Below are 16,609 nucleotides of genomic sequence, written 5' to 3' on the forward strand. Positions count from 1 at the left end.
GCAAGAGCAAAGTTTATATATTATATAACATTTTATTCATGCAAAACAAGAAACAGCAAGAGCAAAGTTTATATATTATATAACATTTTATTCATGCAAAACAAGACAGTTTGCAGCATGGTCAGAGTAGTAAGGCCAATGTGTAAAGAGTTCAAAACCTCTCTCTGATCTGATGTAAACATGATCAATAAGTCCCCCCTTTTTCATGGGTTGGATATTGCACAGACTGACTTTTTGAAAGTTCATTTTTTTCTGAGAGCACGCGAATTATGGCTGTTGGCCTTGTTAAATATCCATTTGAAACCAGATGAAATTTTTTGAGAATATCAATCTAGGCCACTCGAATTCTCTGCCTTATCATTACATAGTAATTATTATTCATCATAAACTAGTATCTTTAATAATGTTGCTCTACTATTTCATTTAGGCCTATAATGTTATGTATCATATTTATAAAGTAGTAAAATTATATCCAGTTTGGTCCAGGGTGGTTGGTGGTGCATTGCGTTTATTGACATTTGCATGCGTTTCTGGTGGAAAGAATGTTAATTGTGACAGGAAACGTGTTAATCATATTATCATTTTAGAAATGTTGAATATTCTAATATGACACCTAGTATATATGTATGTGTTTAACTATTAAATATCTCTCTTCTCGGTTAAAGGTTTGCATGGCGAATAAACACCAGTCACAAAGTTTGTTTTCCAAAGGAAATGAAGTATGGTTGAGAAAATGTCTCGAGGACCCGGTTGTTATGCTACAGCCGGTCGGTCTTCATTCGATGTCGCTGTTTGTCTAACTGTCTGTCTGTATTTTAGGCGTGGTACCAATTTCTCACACATGATGCAATTGATAATTGTTCGGTACTATTGTTTTAATAATATCAGGGAAAAATAATTTCATTCTTCCCTGAGTATAGGCCTGCACAATGTTTACGGTATCTAATGAAGTGGTATCCGATGCTTTTCATCCGGTGCTCTACCTATTTGATTGTGGATAACTGTAATTAGTCCAATGCATTGATCCAGATAATAAATATGTAACTCATTGAGAATGTAGGCAGTTCTAGTGAATGTGGTGGTATTAGTGGTTTTCACCATGTGTTTTATGTATTACAGTCCCACAATAGGCCTATTTATTTCTTTTTTAGAAGGAGAAATACATTCAGAGAGAAAACAATCTATTGAAATTAGTTAATAAATCAAGGGTTGAACCATGAAAACATTGAAATAACCGTCGTCCTTGCTCCTACTCACTCTAGCGTGGACTGCCAATTACTGCAATTAACTTGTCTGATGCTCAGCAACCGGCATTCAAAATTGCGGCAGGGTAGACTCCTTTGAATGGGACAGTAATCCTGTCGATACCAGGGAGTTCCCCATTTCATTACGGATTAATTAATCTGCAGGATGCTCGAAATATTTCTTTGAGCTTTTTAAGCGGCATGATGTATTCCACTATGCACAGCACAACATTGTCAATGAAATACGTTTCATCTAACACGTCGGCACACACGGATTGATAACGCGCATGTGCTACAACATAATTACAAATATTTAAAAGTAAAGGTAAATTTCTTTCGTACTCTACATTCGTTTAAGCCAATAAGTAGGAAAATCCGGAATCATGGTTCCGGTCCGTTTCTGCTTTGAAGTACAAATTATTATCTTGTTATTTTAAGATTTCAAGAGATCTCAAACGTAAGAGTTTACACTCAGTAGAAGGCCTATTCGCATTAGGCTAAAAAGGATAAACCTGTAAAAAATAAACATTTGCTATAGTTTATAATGTTGTCTATTTTCCAAATGCTATTGTGTTGTGTGTCAATACCGGGCACCATGTCTTGTTGGAGTACATCAGATTGCCCCGTGTGCCCCGTGACAGACTCTGATGGAGAACAGAAGCCAACTACTACACAGCCCAGCTTAACTTTGATCTCCGGTGTAGAAGCATCACCACCCATACTCTCGAATGAACAGTCAGACATCCTTCGACAATTAGGTGACCAACTAGACAGCCTGTCGTGCGAAGAATTAGAGAATACTATCTATAATACCACACGACTTCCTTTACCACCGATAGAGTTAGATGTCAGCCAGGCCATGATTCTCATAGACATTTTTCCTGAACTTAAAAAAACCAATGCAGATAGGCCTACAGAAAACGAGATAAATGCTTGTAACGAGTTTGAGTAAGTTTAAATATTAATTCATAATAAATATAAAACAATTATAAATGTTGAATGTCGACAATTCAGGCTATAGATTTACACTATCATTCATTATTAAATTTGGTATGTTTTCAAGTATTTATTTATTTGTTTAGTTTATGTATTACGATGCCTGAATTCTTTAAAACAATGTAGGCCTAACTGTATATATCTTTCTTTTTTACAGAACTGACTTTTTGAAAAGTGTTAACGCCGCAAACGTGTGTGCATTTGATACCGCAGATATAGCCCTTAACCTTGCGCTAGATAAGCATGGATTCCCCGTTTATGTTACACAGGTAGGCCTCGCTAAGTAGTTTTCTCACCCACTTCTCTTGATTTAGACTGATAATAATAAAGCCGAGTGTTTCGATATTTGAGGGAACTTTCGATTTTCGACGACCGACTATTTACTCTAAAATACATGTTATTAATGGGATACAATGTTAAATTTAAATAAAATTAATTTTTGTTAACCAGAAACAAGTTCAATATAGGCCTAGAAATATTATTAAAAATATCCTTCGTGAAAACGCGTGAACACCACGTCCGGTAGGCATTATTGTTTTTCCTATAAGGTTAAGGCTGAAACTATAGAGGGCCTGAATCCATACATGAATGTTCATGATGTGACGGAAACCCTGGAAATAATTTTTACGCAGTTTAACCGAAAATGATCCGTGCAAAAACACAATAAAAATAAAAACGTTATAACATATTATGTTGCTTATGTTTCTGAAATATTTATTAAATGAATATATATTACAAATTAAAACTCACACATAACCTTACAATCAATAGCTATGCCTACATATTAACGGATTCTGCCAAAAAAGAAAGAAAATTAATTCAGCAACGCGACAACGTCAGGCTAGGCCTATAGCTAGCGTACGATGTTCGTACGCTACCGCTCTTTACCAGCTAGGCCTACAAAACTAAGCCCAACTAGGCCTAGAAACGTCTACGAGAGAAATTCCGACGCGAGCTACTTAGGTAGTGTATTGTTTTTCTCTTTTGTCATAATAGAACGCACACTGATGACAAGAAATTATCTAAGATTTAATGTTTTTAAAGTTATATAATTTATATGCATTATTTTTACAAAACGCCACAAATTGCAGGTCTAGTGTCTTGAACATCGAGAGAAAAAGAGTACAGTAACTTACTTCGAAGAATATCACAAGAATGAGTAATCCGCGATTTTCCCTGTAACATAACAGTAATATTGTCCATGTGGAAGGGCGCCGCCATAAGTGAGGATGTATCTGGGATATATACAACTTTTTGTGACGGTTTCACTAATCAAAGGCTGGACCACCGGTAGTATTTTCATGATAAAAAATGTTATCAACTACATGCCAACATCATGTTAAATGCTGTTTGGATATTTAATTGTTTGTTGGATGCAATTTATTTAGTAAAAACTGCCGTATAAAAAATTCGCTTTATCAACCGGGCGCTACGATAGCGTGACCGGGCGTGTTGGTGTTTACGCGTTTTCACGAAGGATAGTTTAATAATAATATTCCTATATTTAACTTGTTTCTGGTAAAACAAATAAATGTTAATGAAATTTAACATTTTATCCTATTAATAACATGTATTTTATACTAATTTGTATCATAAAAACAATACTTAATTTACCGGGCGTAGGGTAGTACGCGGCAATGGTAAAGAATAGGCCGTGCTGAGTAACGATTCGTTGATTTTTGGTGTTGTTGTGTTAGGCCTTTTTTGTGAACTAATTTAGCATGTTAGTAAATAATTGTCTGTAAAAGTGAATGTACACTAGGTTGTTAATAAATTTGTATTATGAAATAGTTTACAATTGCAAAATATATTATCATAATTCTATTTAATGTGACATGTATAATATCTATCAAATCAAGTCTTATTTGGTATGTATACATCCGCCCTTATGAGGGCGGGCATCACTCTCTGGAGCTCTCTGTTGCAAATTTCTCATGCAAAAATCGCGGAATACTCATTTTTGTGATATATATTCTTTGCTTACTCCGTAAATCAGACAGTGGGTTTTGCCAGTATCACGTCATGAGCTCAGACATGCATCATGAATATGCATGATATATGAACGCCCTCTATAGTTTCTGTCTTAACCTAATAGCAAAAAAAATAATACGCCCGGTAGCGCCCGGTTGATGAAGCAAACTGTTTATTCGGCAGTTTTTACTAAATAAATTGCATTAAAACAAACAATAAATATCCAAACAGCATTTAACATAATGGTGGCATGACATTTTTTTATCATAAAACATTATTATAGCATATATCTCAGCCTAAGCCCAATCAAATCATCCTATCCAAATCTTTAGTCTGAGCCCACTATAAGCAAGTTGCTCAGGCGAGTAAATTCTGACAATGTGCTGCGTAGGCCTAGCTAGGCCTATAAACTTTTAATTTTAATTTTTAATTGATATTTCCAAAAGATTTTGTAATAGCGAACATGTTTTAGTTGCCATTTCTCGAAAGAAAATGTTACGCTTGATCGAACGAAAACACGGCAGGTCAGTTTGTTGTGTGACCCGCACGAGGTCATCCCATGCATATTTAATGAGTTTCGTCGCGACAGACTCAAGCGTGTGTATTGTAGTGTATATCCTATTTCGTTTTCTATTCCTTATATGTATCAGATATACAGTATGTAAGTTATTTTCAGAAATAAATTTGATCAAATCAAATCATCATTATGTTTTACTATTGTTTTTATAAGAACTTTTTTCTTTGTGGGTTTTTTTTGTGAGTCACCCTGCACCAAAGATTATAATAAAGCGCCGTATTAATTTAAAAAAAGTTATTGATATTTTAAGTATACATTGGTAGAAGTATTTATTTAATCGAAGAATATTCGTAATGTGTAACGTAAATTTCATCTTTAACAAATTTAGTTTTTTTTGTGTTATATTCACACTCACAGGACACGCGATACAACCTTCTACAAATGTTTCAAGAAAACCTTTGCTTGAGTACTGACTGCGGGGGAGGCTTACAATGCTCTTGCAACAATCAATTGACACACAACGCAAGGGCTGTTGTAAGTTATCTGAAAGGGAATGATTTCAGATTCTACAAAGCAGACATACAGTTACGTTCTTGTTCAGGTTTTGTATAGACCTACAACTCTTATAATGTCAATGGATCAACAAGTGTTCCTTTTGATTAGAAAAGACTATGCCTGTTTTCCCACTGTGCTGTTCATATTTCCATGTTCCCGCAATTTCATTTCTCTGACGAATTCTAGTTCCTAGAGTTTTTTTTTTCGATTTAGAAAATGGTTTTTGTTTGAACTGTGCAACCAATCAATCTTGGAATTAATGATAAATAAAATACAGGCTTTAGGCCAAATGTTTCTTTAACATTCTTGTTCAGGTTTTGTATAGACCTACAACTCTTATAATGTCAATGTATCATTGATTGTTCCTTTTAATAGAAAAAGATTAAGCCTTTTTTGCACCTAAGCGAATTTGTTTAGGCGAATCAAAACCGTCTGCACGTACGTGTGTTCACCTTCTATATGTAGTGACTACTTATTAGAGCATTCATGTAATGATATAATTACTACTATTTAGTTACATTATTATGCTGTAACACAAATCCAATTCACAATTAGGCAACACCTTCAAAAATAGCAGCAATATAGCCACACCTTCAACAATAGCAGCAATAGCAACACCATCAACAATATAGCAGCAATAGCAACACCTTCAACAATAGCAGCAATATAGCCACACATTCAACAATAGCAGCAATATAGCCACACCTTCAACAATAGCAGCAATAGCAACACCTTCAACAATAGCAGCAATATAGCCACACCTTCAACAATAGCAGCAATATAGCCACACCTTCAACAATAGCAGCAATATAGCCACACCTTCAACAATAGCAGCAATATAGCCACACCTTCAACAATAGCAGCAATAGCAACACCATCAACAATAGCAGCAATAGCAACACCTTCAACAATAGCAGCAATAGCAACACCATCAACAATAGCAGCAATAGCAACACCTTCAACAATAGCAGCAATATAGCCACACCTTCAACAATAGCATTGTTTCTAAATAACACATACACCCAAATTGCTATTCACAATAACACAATTGAATACAAATTGATTGTCCAGTGACTCCCACTTTACAATGGTAAAGTCCATTGTTGGGTGCGGCTTTTTACAGTGGTGTTTTTTTTTCGATTTCCCATTTTTACAGCAAGGTGAGTTCTTTTTTTCTCTTTTGTGCCACTACCACTTTTATTCATTCAAATACATTAAAGATGTTCGGTAATATTTGTCTTTCTATTACACTCTTTTTTCATTATTTTCTTGAATTTACACATAGTAAATATAAAATAAAAAAACACATAATAGCTAATTTTTTTAATATCTTTACAGTATAGCATATAGGGCTACTTTGGTATATATAAATTGGCTATAAAATATCTCATCAAGAACACCATGATTGAGTAGTCAAAAACAAAATGTCTGTAATTATATTGGTAATTATTCAACTATATTATACTGAAAATATCAAGTGTTTTAAAAATTATAACAATATCAATGTAGGCCACTTGAATCAAAACAAAATCATAACAACGACCATTTAACATGTAGGCCTAACTGCTGAATACCTGAATATAAGAAGGGTCCAAGTCCACACAATAGTGTTTTGAGAACAAAAAACATCATATTTTGTTGGTATTCTTGTTTATATGACAACTTATGTATTCATATCTAAATGTAAAATGATATAGTACATGATTATACGCGCTTCTGTCGTTGCATCATGGGAACGCGTTTAAGACAATGGACTTGGGCCCTTATAATCATGTTGTATAGTGAAACATACATATTCGTCAACGGAGAGCGCTATCAATTGTGTGTAAGAAGGGCCCAAGGCCCAGGAGTTGGGCCCTTCTTCTATACATAGAGGTATTCTACCACGTGTCAATAGTACTTAGAGAGTGGACTTGGGTATATAATTCATACACAAGGTAGCCCTATGCATAAGTGACCATTCCATAAATTTGGCCAAATGACTTGCTTAAAAAGAATTTACAGAACAATGTAATTAAAGATACCAACGATGTCGGCATTTCTTTATTATTATATCCTCATCATAGTACAATTATTATTTATCATAAACTATTATCTTTAATAATGTTGCTCTATTTTATTTTTATTTTTTATTTCGCTTTCTTTCAGTAGGGTAGCCCTCTCAGTAATAAAATAAAACTGCTCTTCCGAGGGGCCCTACGGCACATTTAAACAAAATTTGAAAACAACTTAAACTAAACTTAAACTAAAACTTAAACTAAAACTAAACTTCAATGCATGTTCTCATTATTATTATAACTTTTATACCATATTTAAATATATTTCACTGCAACCATCCTATACCACCGGCAACAATAAATGAATCTTAACAAGTGATTTAAAACGGTTATAATTGTTTTGTTTTCTTAATTCATAAGGTAGGCCATTCCAGAGTGAACTTCCATAATAAAAAAAACTACGTTTGTATATTTCGAGGTTACATCTGGACAAATACAACAGATTATTTTCATAGTTTCTGGTTTGAATAATGTTATGTATCATATTTATAAAGCAGCAGTGAAATCATCCAGTTTGGTCCAGGGTGGTTGGTGGTGCATTGCGTTTATTGACATTTGCACGCGTTTCTGGTGGAAAGAATGTTATTTGTGACAGGAAACGTGTTTTTAGAGATTTTTTGTCTGACGAAATGAATAATAATATTCTTATAGTAATCATATTGTATAATTGAGATAACAGGAGTGGACATTTTATTTCATTACTATCATTTTAGAAATGTTGAATATTCTGTAATTATATAATTTTGCCAATATTACACCTAGTCATTGTACGTGTATGTGTTATAACTATTAATTCAATTCAATTTCTTTTATTTCGGAAATTTCATCCATATCAACAAATGTACAATAGCTAATAAACAATATTAAATTTTGTTTCCCAAAGGAAAGGAAGTAGGCCTATCGAAATGTCTCGATGATTCGGTTGTTATGCTACAGCCGGTCGGTCTTCATTCGATGTCGCTGTCTACTGCCTGTCTGTATTTGACGCGTGTTACCAATTTCTCATACATGATACAACAACGAATGATAATTGTTCGGTACTATTGTTTTAATTATATCAGGAAAAAGTAATTTCACCTTTCCCCGAGTAGGCCTATATGGCCTACACAACGTTTACGGTGTATCTAATGAAGTAGTATCCGGTGCTTTTCATCCGGTGCTCTACCTATTTGATTGTGGATAACTGTAATTAGTCCAATGCATTTGTGCTCTGTTCCAGATAAATATGTAACTCCTTTGTATATTGTGATTGTAGGCAGTTCTATAGTGAATGCTGCGGTATTCGTGGTTTTCACCATGTGTTTTATGTATTACAGTTGTAGGCAGTTCTATAGTGAATGCTGCGGTATTAGTGGTTTTCACCATGTGTTTTATGTATGTATTACAGTGATTGTAGGCAGTTCTATAGTGAATGCTGCAGTATTAGTGGTTTTCACCATGTGTTTTATGTATTACAGTCCCACAATAGCTCTATTCATTTCATTCTATCTGTGATGAGAAGGGGAAATACATTCATAGAGAAAACAATCTATTGAAATTATTTAATAAATCAAGAGTTGAACCATGAAAACATTGATAACCGTCGTTCTTACTCCTACCATGGAGACTTATTTCTCCATGCTCCTACTCACTCTAGCGTGGACTGCCAATTACTGCAATTAACTTGTCTGATGCTCAGCAACCGGCATTCAAAGTTGCGGCAGGATAGACTCTTTTGAATGCGACAGTAATCCTGTCGATACCACAGGGAGTTCCCCATTTCATTACGGATGAATTAATCTGCAGAATGTTTGAAATATTTCTTTGAGCTATATAAGCGTCATGATGTATTCCACAATACGCACAACTGCACAAGCACAACATTGTCGAATGAAATACATTTCATCTAACACGTCGGCACACACACGGATTGATAACTCGCATGTGTTACAACATAATTATTCAGAAATAGTGACAACTATTTGAAAAATAAAGGTAAATTTCTTTCGTAGGCTACTCTACATTCGTTTAAGCCAATAAGTAGGAAAATCCGGGATTATAGTTCCGGTACGTTGCTGCTTTGAAGTACAAATTATTATCTTCTTATTTTTAGATTTCAAGTTATCTCAAACGTAAGAGTTTACACTCAGTAGAAGGCCTATTCGCATTAGGCTAACAAGGATAAACCTGTAAAAAATAAACATTTGTTATAGTTTATAATGTTGTCTATTTTCCAAATGCTATTGTGTTGTGTGTCAATACCGGGCACAATGTCTTGTTGGAGTACATCAGATTGCCCCGTGTGCCCCGAAGAACAGAAGACAACAACTACACAGCCCAGCTTAACTTTGATCTCCGGTGTAGAAGCATCACCACCCATACTCTCGGATGAACAGTCAGACATCCTTCGAGAATTAGGTGATCAACTAGACAGCCTATCATGTGACAAATTGGAGAATACTGTTTACAATACAACACAACTTCCTTCACCACCGATAGAGTTAGACGGCAACCAGGCGATGATTCTCAAAGATGTTTTTCCCGAGCTTAAAAATAACAACACAGGTCAAAATAACCAGACAAATGGTTGTAACCAGATTGAGTAAGTTTAAACATCTATTAAAATAATAATATAAACAATAACAAAAAAAGTTGAAGTGAGACGTATGAAATACAAGCATTAAAAAACCCTCCGAATATACCATAGAACACCTTATAGCACACGTTATTTGAAACAATGTTATATTTATAATGAATATGGTACTAAAAAATGTTGTTTTACAGAACTGGGTTGTCTAAAAAACGGAGTGTTAACGCCGCAAACGTGTGTGCATTTGAAACCGCAGATATAGCCCTTAACCTTGCGCTAGATAAGCGTGGATCTCCTGTTTACGTGGCACAGGTAGGCTACGCTAAATTTTAGAAGTTACGCTAAATAGATGAAAATAATATTTTTAGTGTGTATATCAGCCTATTCGTTTTCTATTCAATTTTAGATGTATCGTATATTTTCAGAAAAAAAAAAAATTCAAATCAAATCATCATTATGTTTACTATTTTAAAGAACTTTATTCTGTGAGTCACCCTGCACCGAAGATTATAATAAAGCGCCGTATTAATTTTAAAAAAGTTAATCATATTTTGAGTATGCATAGGCCTAATGCATAGGCCTACTCGTGGTTTGAAATCTTTGTTTACTTTCGCTCGCGACGATTTTCCAGACGAAATGTAATCAAATAAATTTACCTGTTAATTGCTTAAACTTTTTGTTTTTGGCTCGAATTTTCGACCTAAAATGAATAACTGTAATATTACATTGATATGGCCAATTTAAATTTAGAATATTTTGACCTTCATTGTTTTTGTTTCAAAGGACAATACATCTTTAATCAAAGAATGTCCGTAACGTGTACGTAAATTCCAGAAATCTGTAAAATTTTCATCTTTAACAAATTTGTTTTTTTGTTATATTCACAGAACACGCGATACAACCTTCTACAAATGTTTCAAGAAAACCTTTGCTTGAGTACTGACTGCGGGGGAGGCTTACAATGCTCTTGCAACAATCAATTTACTCACAACGCAATGGCTGTTGTGAGTTATCTGAAAGGGAATAATCTCAGATTCTACCAAGCAGACATACAGTTACGTTCTTGTTCAGGTTTTGTATAGACCTACAACTTTGAATAGAAAAGACTATGCCTGTTTTCCCACTGTGCTGTTCATAATTTCATTTCTCTGACGAATTCTAGTTCCTAGAGTTTTTTTTTCGATTTAGAAAATGGTTTTGAATAGCTTCTACGTTTGTTCGAACTGTGCAACCAATCAATCTTCGAATTAATGATAAATAAAATACAGGCTTTAGGCCAAATGTTTCTTTAAAAGGTAATGACCCTTCTTCCTTCCTAAAGCTTGGTTCCCACTAGAACGTAACGCACGGACGTAAACGCAACGCAAGCGTTTTAACCAAAGACAAGCGAAGTTAAAGACAGTTCGCAATCACAAGCGAATAAGCCATCGCTTGTGATTGGTCAATTCACTTGCGTTGCGTTACGTCATTGCGTTGCGTCGCTAGTGGGAACCAAGCTTAAAATAGCCAAGCAAGGATTTATGCAAATATATAGTTTATACTAATTGAATTTAATATTTCTTTTGCCTTTTATTAAGCTTATTTATTATAATCTAGAATTTGAATCCTAATTTATGATAATCAAAAAAATTGTATGACGGTACTAAAGTATCTAGTATCTGAAAGGTTCTTTTTGTACTGTACACTATAACTATATACTAAAACGGTCAAGTAATGCAGTACAAACAATTACTATTATTGTTACATCAAATACCTATATATTTCTAACTGTAACACAAATCCCATTCACAATTAATTATTATTATTATTATTATTATTATTTATTGCCAAAAACCAGTTACAAACAAACAGAACACAGAAACTAAGGGAGTAGGCAGGAACCTAAAAGTGAACCTAATCACTATAACAAGAGTTCAGGTTCCGTACTCCCAAAGTAACAACAATGATATAAAATAAACTTAATGATGATATTCTCGAATTATGTTTTTAAAATGTTAGGATAATAAGTTCTCAACCGGATGGTATCAGTAATAAATGACTAACATTATATGGGTATGCGCAACTAGCCTCCATATTTAAAAAAGGGTAATATCAAGAACAGTTTAAAAGCAGCAGCAGCAACAACAACAGTAAAGCTTGGGTAAATAAAACGAAACACAAGAACGTAAACAGCAACAGCATTACAGCAGTGACAACAGTAAAGCTTGGGTAAATAAAACGAAACACAAGAACGTAAACAGCAACAGCATTACAGCAGTGACAACAGTAAAGCTTGGGTAAATAAAACGAAACACAAGAACGTAAACAGCAACAGCATTACAGCAGTGACAACAGTAAAGCTTGGGTAAATAAAACGAAACACAAGAACGTAAACAGCAACAGCATTACAGTAGTGACAACAGTAGGCTTGGGTAAATAAAACAAAACACAAGAACGTAAACAGCAACAGCATTACAGCAGTGACAACAGTAAAGCTTGGGTAAATAAAACGAAACACAAGAACGTAAACAGCAACAACATTACAACAGTGACAATAGCCACACCATCATTGTACTATTTATACACAACACCATATAAGTACAGTAATACATCGGTTAACATTTATTATATATTTAATACCAGCCACTGCCGTGGTACCTTACTCTCAATAACAAAATACCTTAGTAATTATTGCTTATTTATGTATTATATATTTATGCTACTACTGTGATCTACACACCTTAAATAATTTAATTCTTAATTGTTTTTTGGCTATTTCGGGGGCTACTCTTGTCATACTAGTTCGCTGTGTTACGGATATTTTATGAGACCTGAGTAGGACCCAGGTGAATTCCACTGAGTGTCGGTAAATTATTAGTACCGAGTAGGCCTACGTGGAATATAATATTTTATTGGGGGCGAGATAATTGTCAAGAATTATACCAGCCCAATTGAGCGACTAGCTAAGTAGCACCATAATAGTAAGATGGGATGATGATGGGGATGGTTGGGTGGGAAAATAAAATCTGACTGATGCTAGCGTGTTGCTGTAACATCAATGATACATGTCCAGTTTGTTATACTATGTATAGTCAATCTGATCTATTTGATAGGGACACCTGTTTTTATAAATATGTCGCCTAGTCTTTTAAGTTTAATTTATTAGTACGGTAACCTTGTGTACAATACCAATTCTCCTTAAAAAAGTAGACTTAAAGGAGGCAGTACCAAACCCATCCATCAACTGTCACTTGTTGAGGTCACTATAGTGTAGGTATAATTATCTATTGATATTCAATGCCCTTGTAGTGGAGTCCGGGTTACTCCAGATGGTATTGTGTATAAACTATAATTTAGTTTCCCAAATTTGCTTTTATACACAACACCATATAAGTACAGTAATACATCGGTTAACATTTATTATATATTTAATACCAGCCACTGCCGTGGTACCTTACTCTCAATAACAAAATACCTTAGTAATTAGTTATCCGCTTGGTATACCAAGCGGATAATTAGTTATCCGCTTGGTATACCAAGCGGATAACTCCTTGTTATTGTATGAGATCAACAGTTTTTTGGTTATCCGCAACGAAGTTGCAGGATAACCTCTTGTGATTGTACGAAATCATCAACATCAACTTTTTAGTTATCCGCACTTGGCGGATAACTCCTTGTTATTGTATGGGATCATCACTTTTTTTTTCTGTATTATTAGTTATCCGCACTTGGCGGATAACTCCTTGTTATTGTATGGGATCATCACTTTTTTTTTCTGTATTATTCTTCTTTCTTTCCTTCCATTTTTGTGTAGAGCGTTTCTCTGAAATGTGTAAACATAACATTTCATAACTTTGACAACATGTGGGCATTTACGTGAACTTGTGCACCTCCTATTTTTGAATGACGTCAGAGTTGCGTAACGTGACTTACGCGCGATTTTATGAATTTCGCGTATTTAACATAGATCGAAAATCATAAAACATTTTAAACTGAAACTTGGCAAAAGCTTAATTTATATCTTACGCTAACTTTCTATCGATTAAAAATGGCATGTTTTGCAAGAAATTACGCGCGCACGCGCATTTAAAATTTCACTTTCTTCCTTTTTTTGTGAGCCCTTTTTCTCTAAAATGTGTAAACAGAACATATCGTAACTTTGTCAAAATATAGACATTTACGTGAAGTTGTGCACCTCCTATGTTTGAAAAACGTCAGAGTTGCGCAACGTGACTTGCACGCAATTTTATGAATTTAAATGATTGATCAGAGGTTAAAAACCAAAAGTCGATTTGTATTGAGACTTTGTGAAAATTTAATTTATATCAAGAGTCAATTTTCTGTGGATTAAAAATGGCATGTTTCACACAAAGTTACGCGCGCACGCGCATTTAAAATTTCAAAATGCGCAAAATTAATTTCTAATCAGTTTTCTACGCGTTTCATGTAATTTTAAGCATGTCAAAAATTCCCACGCACCCGCAAATTGTTACGTGCGCGGTGCGCATGTAGCGTTGAAAACATATTTTTTTCTCGTGATTTATGTTTTTCTAGCTTTTTTTAGTAATTTTACCAACTTTTAAACAATTTTGACTTAAAATCACGTCATACGAGCACGTCGAATTTAACAATTTGTGCGCTTTTTTGATGAAAAAGTTCAAAAATTTGTCAAAATTATGCCTTTTTTTAAACAGTCGTAATTTCTAAACTGCACGGTCAACTTTTTGTGGATAACATATTCTGGAAGTTGATTAGTTGTATATCGGATCACGTATTAATATGGCTAACCGGACATTATGACGTCATCGTATGGCCACGCAAATATAAAATAAAGGATTTTTGTATCTTTCGTTATAGGTCATCACATTTAATAGAGCGCATCTCAACTTAGCCGTTTTCCATTTTCACCCCGATTTTGATATTATCTAGGTAAATCAACTATCTTTCGTATGAGTTAAAAATATTTTAATTTTTATGACGTCATCATGTCTAAAAATGTAAATAACGTGGGTCACTTATCTTCGTCTTTACAGTAAATTTCAATCTGTTATAGCTCGTCAGAATAAAACGTGATAATCATAATTAAAACGTTTTCTGGAAGCTATTGGATTGTAGATACGAATTTATGTAAACATTTTGCCAATCGGATGTTGTGACGTCATCATATGGCCAGTTGAATAAAAAAAGTCGTATTTTCATATTTTGCGTAATAGTTCATCACATTTAAAAGGGCGCGCATCTATATTTTACGTATTCAAATTTCTTCTACACGTTAATATGTTGTTGCTGAGATAATTTCCTTCCGAAATTGCTATCTTAGTGTTTCATCGTGATACCGTCGCCATGTTACAAATTTGAATAAATGGCGGGTCCCGTAAATTCACCTATTCTACACTGTATGTAACATGTATACAGATTATACTGTTTGCATGTATATACTATATGACACAAAATTGACAGAATTCAGCACTAACATCATATCATATTCTTCAGATCAGGTCATAATGCGATAATTTTTTTCTGTGTGCAATATTCTAACGTATGACGTGCGCGTGGCGTTTGTCGTGCGGATAACTAACTCGTCAAAGTGACGAGTTACATGTCTAGTTCTTCTTTCTTTCCTTCCATTTTTGTGTAGAGCGTTTCTCTGAAATGTGTAAACATAACATTTCATAACTTTGACAACATGTGGGCATTTACGTGAACTTGTGCACCTCCTATTTTTGAATGACGTCAGAGTTGCGTAACGTGACTTACGCGCGATTTTATGAATTTCGCGTATTTAACATAGATCGAAAATCATAAAACATTTTAAACTGAAACTTGGCAAAAGCTTAATTTATATCTTACGCTAACTTTCTATCGATTAAAAATGGCATGTTTTGCAAGAAATTACGCGCGCACGCGCATTTAAAATTTCACTTTCTTCCTTTTTTTGTGAGCCCTTTTTCTCTAAAATGTGTAAACAGAACATATCGTAACTTTGTCAAAATATAGACATTTACGTGAAGTTGTGCACCTCCTATGTTTGAAAAACGTCAGAGTTGCGCAACGTGACTTGCACGCAATTTTATGAATTTAAATGATTGATCAGAGGTTAAAAACCAAAAGTCGATTTGTATTGAGACTTTGTGAAAATTTAATTTATATCAAGAGTCAATTTTCTGTGGATTAAAAATGGCATGTTTCACACAAAGTTACGCGCGCACGCGCATTTAAAATTTCAAAATGCGCAAAATTAATTTCTAATCAGTTTTCTACGCGTTTCATGTAATTTTAAGCATGTCAAAAATTCCCACGCACCCGCAAATTGTTACGTGCGCGGTGCGCATGTAGCGTTGAAAACATATTTTTTTCTCGTGATTTATGTTTTTCTAGCTTTTTTTAGTAATTTTACCAACTTTTAAACAATTTTGACTTAAAATCACGTCATACGAGCACGTCGAATTTAACAATTTGTGCGCTTTTTTGATGAAAAAGTTCAAAAATTTGTCAAAATTATGCCTTTTTTTAAACAGTCGTAATTTCTAAACTGCACGGTCAACTTTTTGTGGATAACATATTCTGGAAGTTGATTAGTTGTATATCGGATCACGTATTAATATGGCTAACCGGACATTATGACGTCATCGTATGGCCACGCAAATATAAAATAAAGGATTTTTGTATCTTTCGTTATAGGTCATCACATTTAATAGAGCGCATCTCAACTTAGCCGTTT

The 16,609-nt window shown here is 34.3% G+C and overlaps 2 protein-coding genes across 2 annotated transcripts; both read left to right on the top strand.

The window, feature by feature from the left end:
- The first annotated feature begins 1,376 nt into the window (after window positions 1–1,376).
- On the top strand, window positions 1,377–5,949 carry LOC140052118 (uncharacterized). The gene is made up of 3 exons (XM_072097538.1): window positions 1,377–2,192; window positions 2,398–2,509; window positions 5,146–5,949. Exons 1-3 carry the CDS (start codon window positions 1,789–1,791, stop codon window positions 5,338–5,340), a joined length of 711 nt encoding a protein of 236 aa, XP_071953639.1. The 5' UTR covers window positions 1,377–1,788; the 3' UTR covers window positions 5,341–5,949.
- A 2,980-nt stretch (window positions 5,950–8,929) lies between these two features.
- Window positions 8,930–11,463, top strand: LOC140051212 (uncharacterized). Its single transcript, XM_072096349.1, has 4 exons — window positions 8,930–9,314; window positions 9,433–9,921; window positions 10,104–10,221; window positions 10,797–11,463. The coding sequence occupies exons 2-4, from the start codon at window positions 9,539–9,541 to the stop codon at window positions 10,989–10,991; spliced, it is 696 nt and encodes a 231-aa protein (XP_071952450.1). The 5' UTR covers window positions 8,930–9,314; window positions 9,433–9,538; the 3' UTR covers window positions 10,992–11,463.
- Window positions 11,464–16,609: the final 5,146 nt, after the last annotated feature.

The sequence above is a fragment of the Antedon mediterranea genome, chromosome 6 (genome assembly GCF_964355755.1).
Source record: "Antedon mediterranea chromosome 6, ecAntMedi1.1, whole genome shotgun sequence".
NCBI classification, from domain to species: Eukaryota; Metazoa; Echinodermata; class Crinoidea; order Comatulida; family Antedonidae; genus Antedon; species Antedon mediterranea.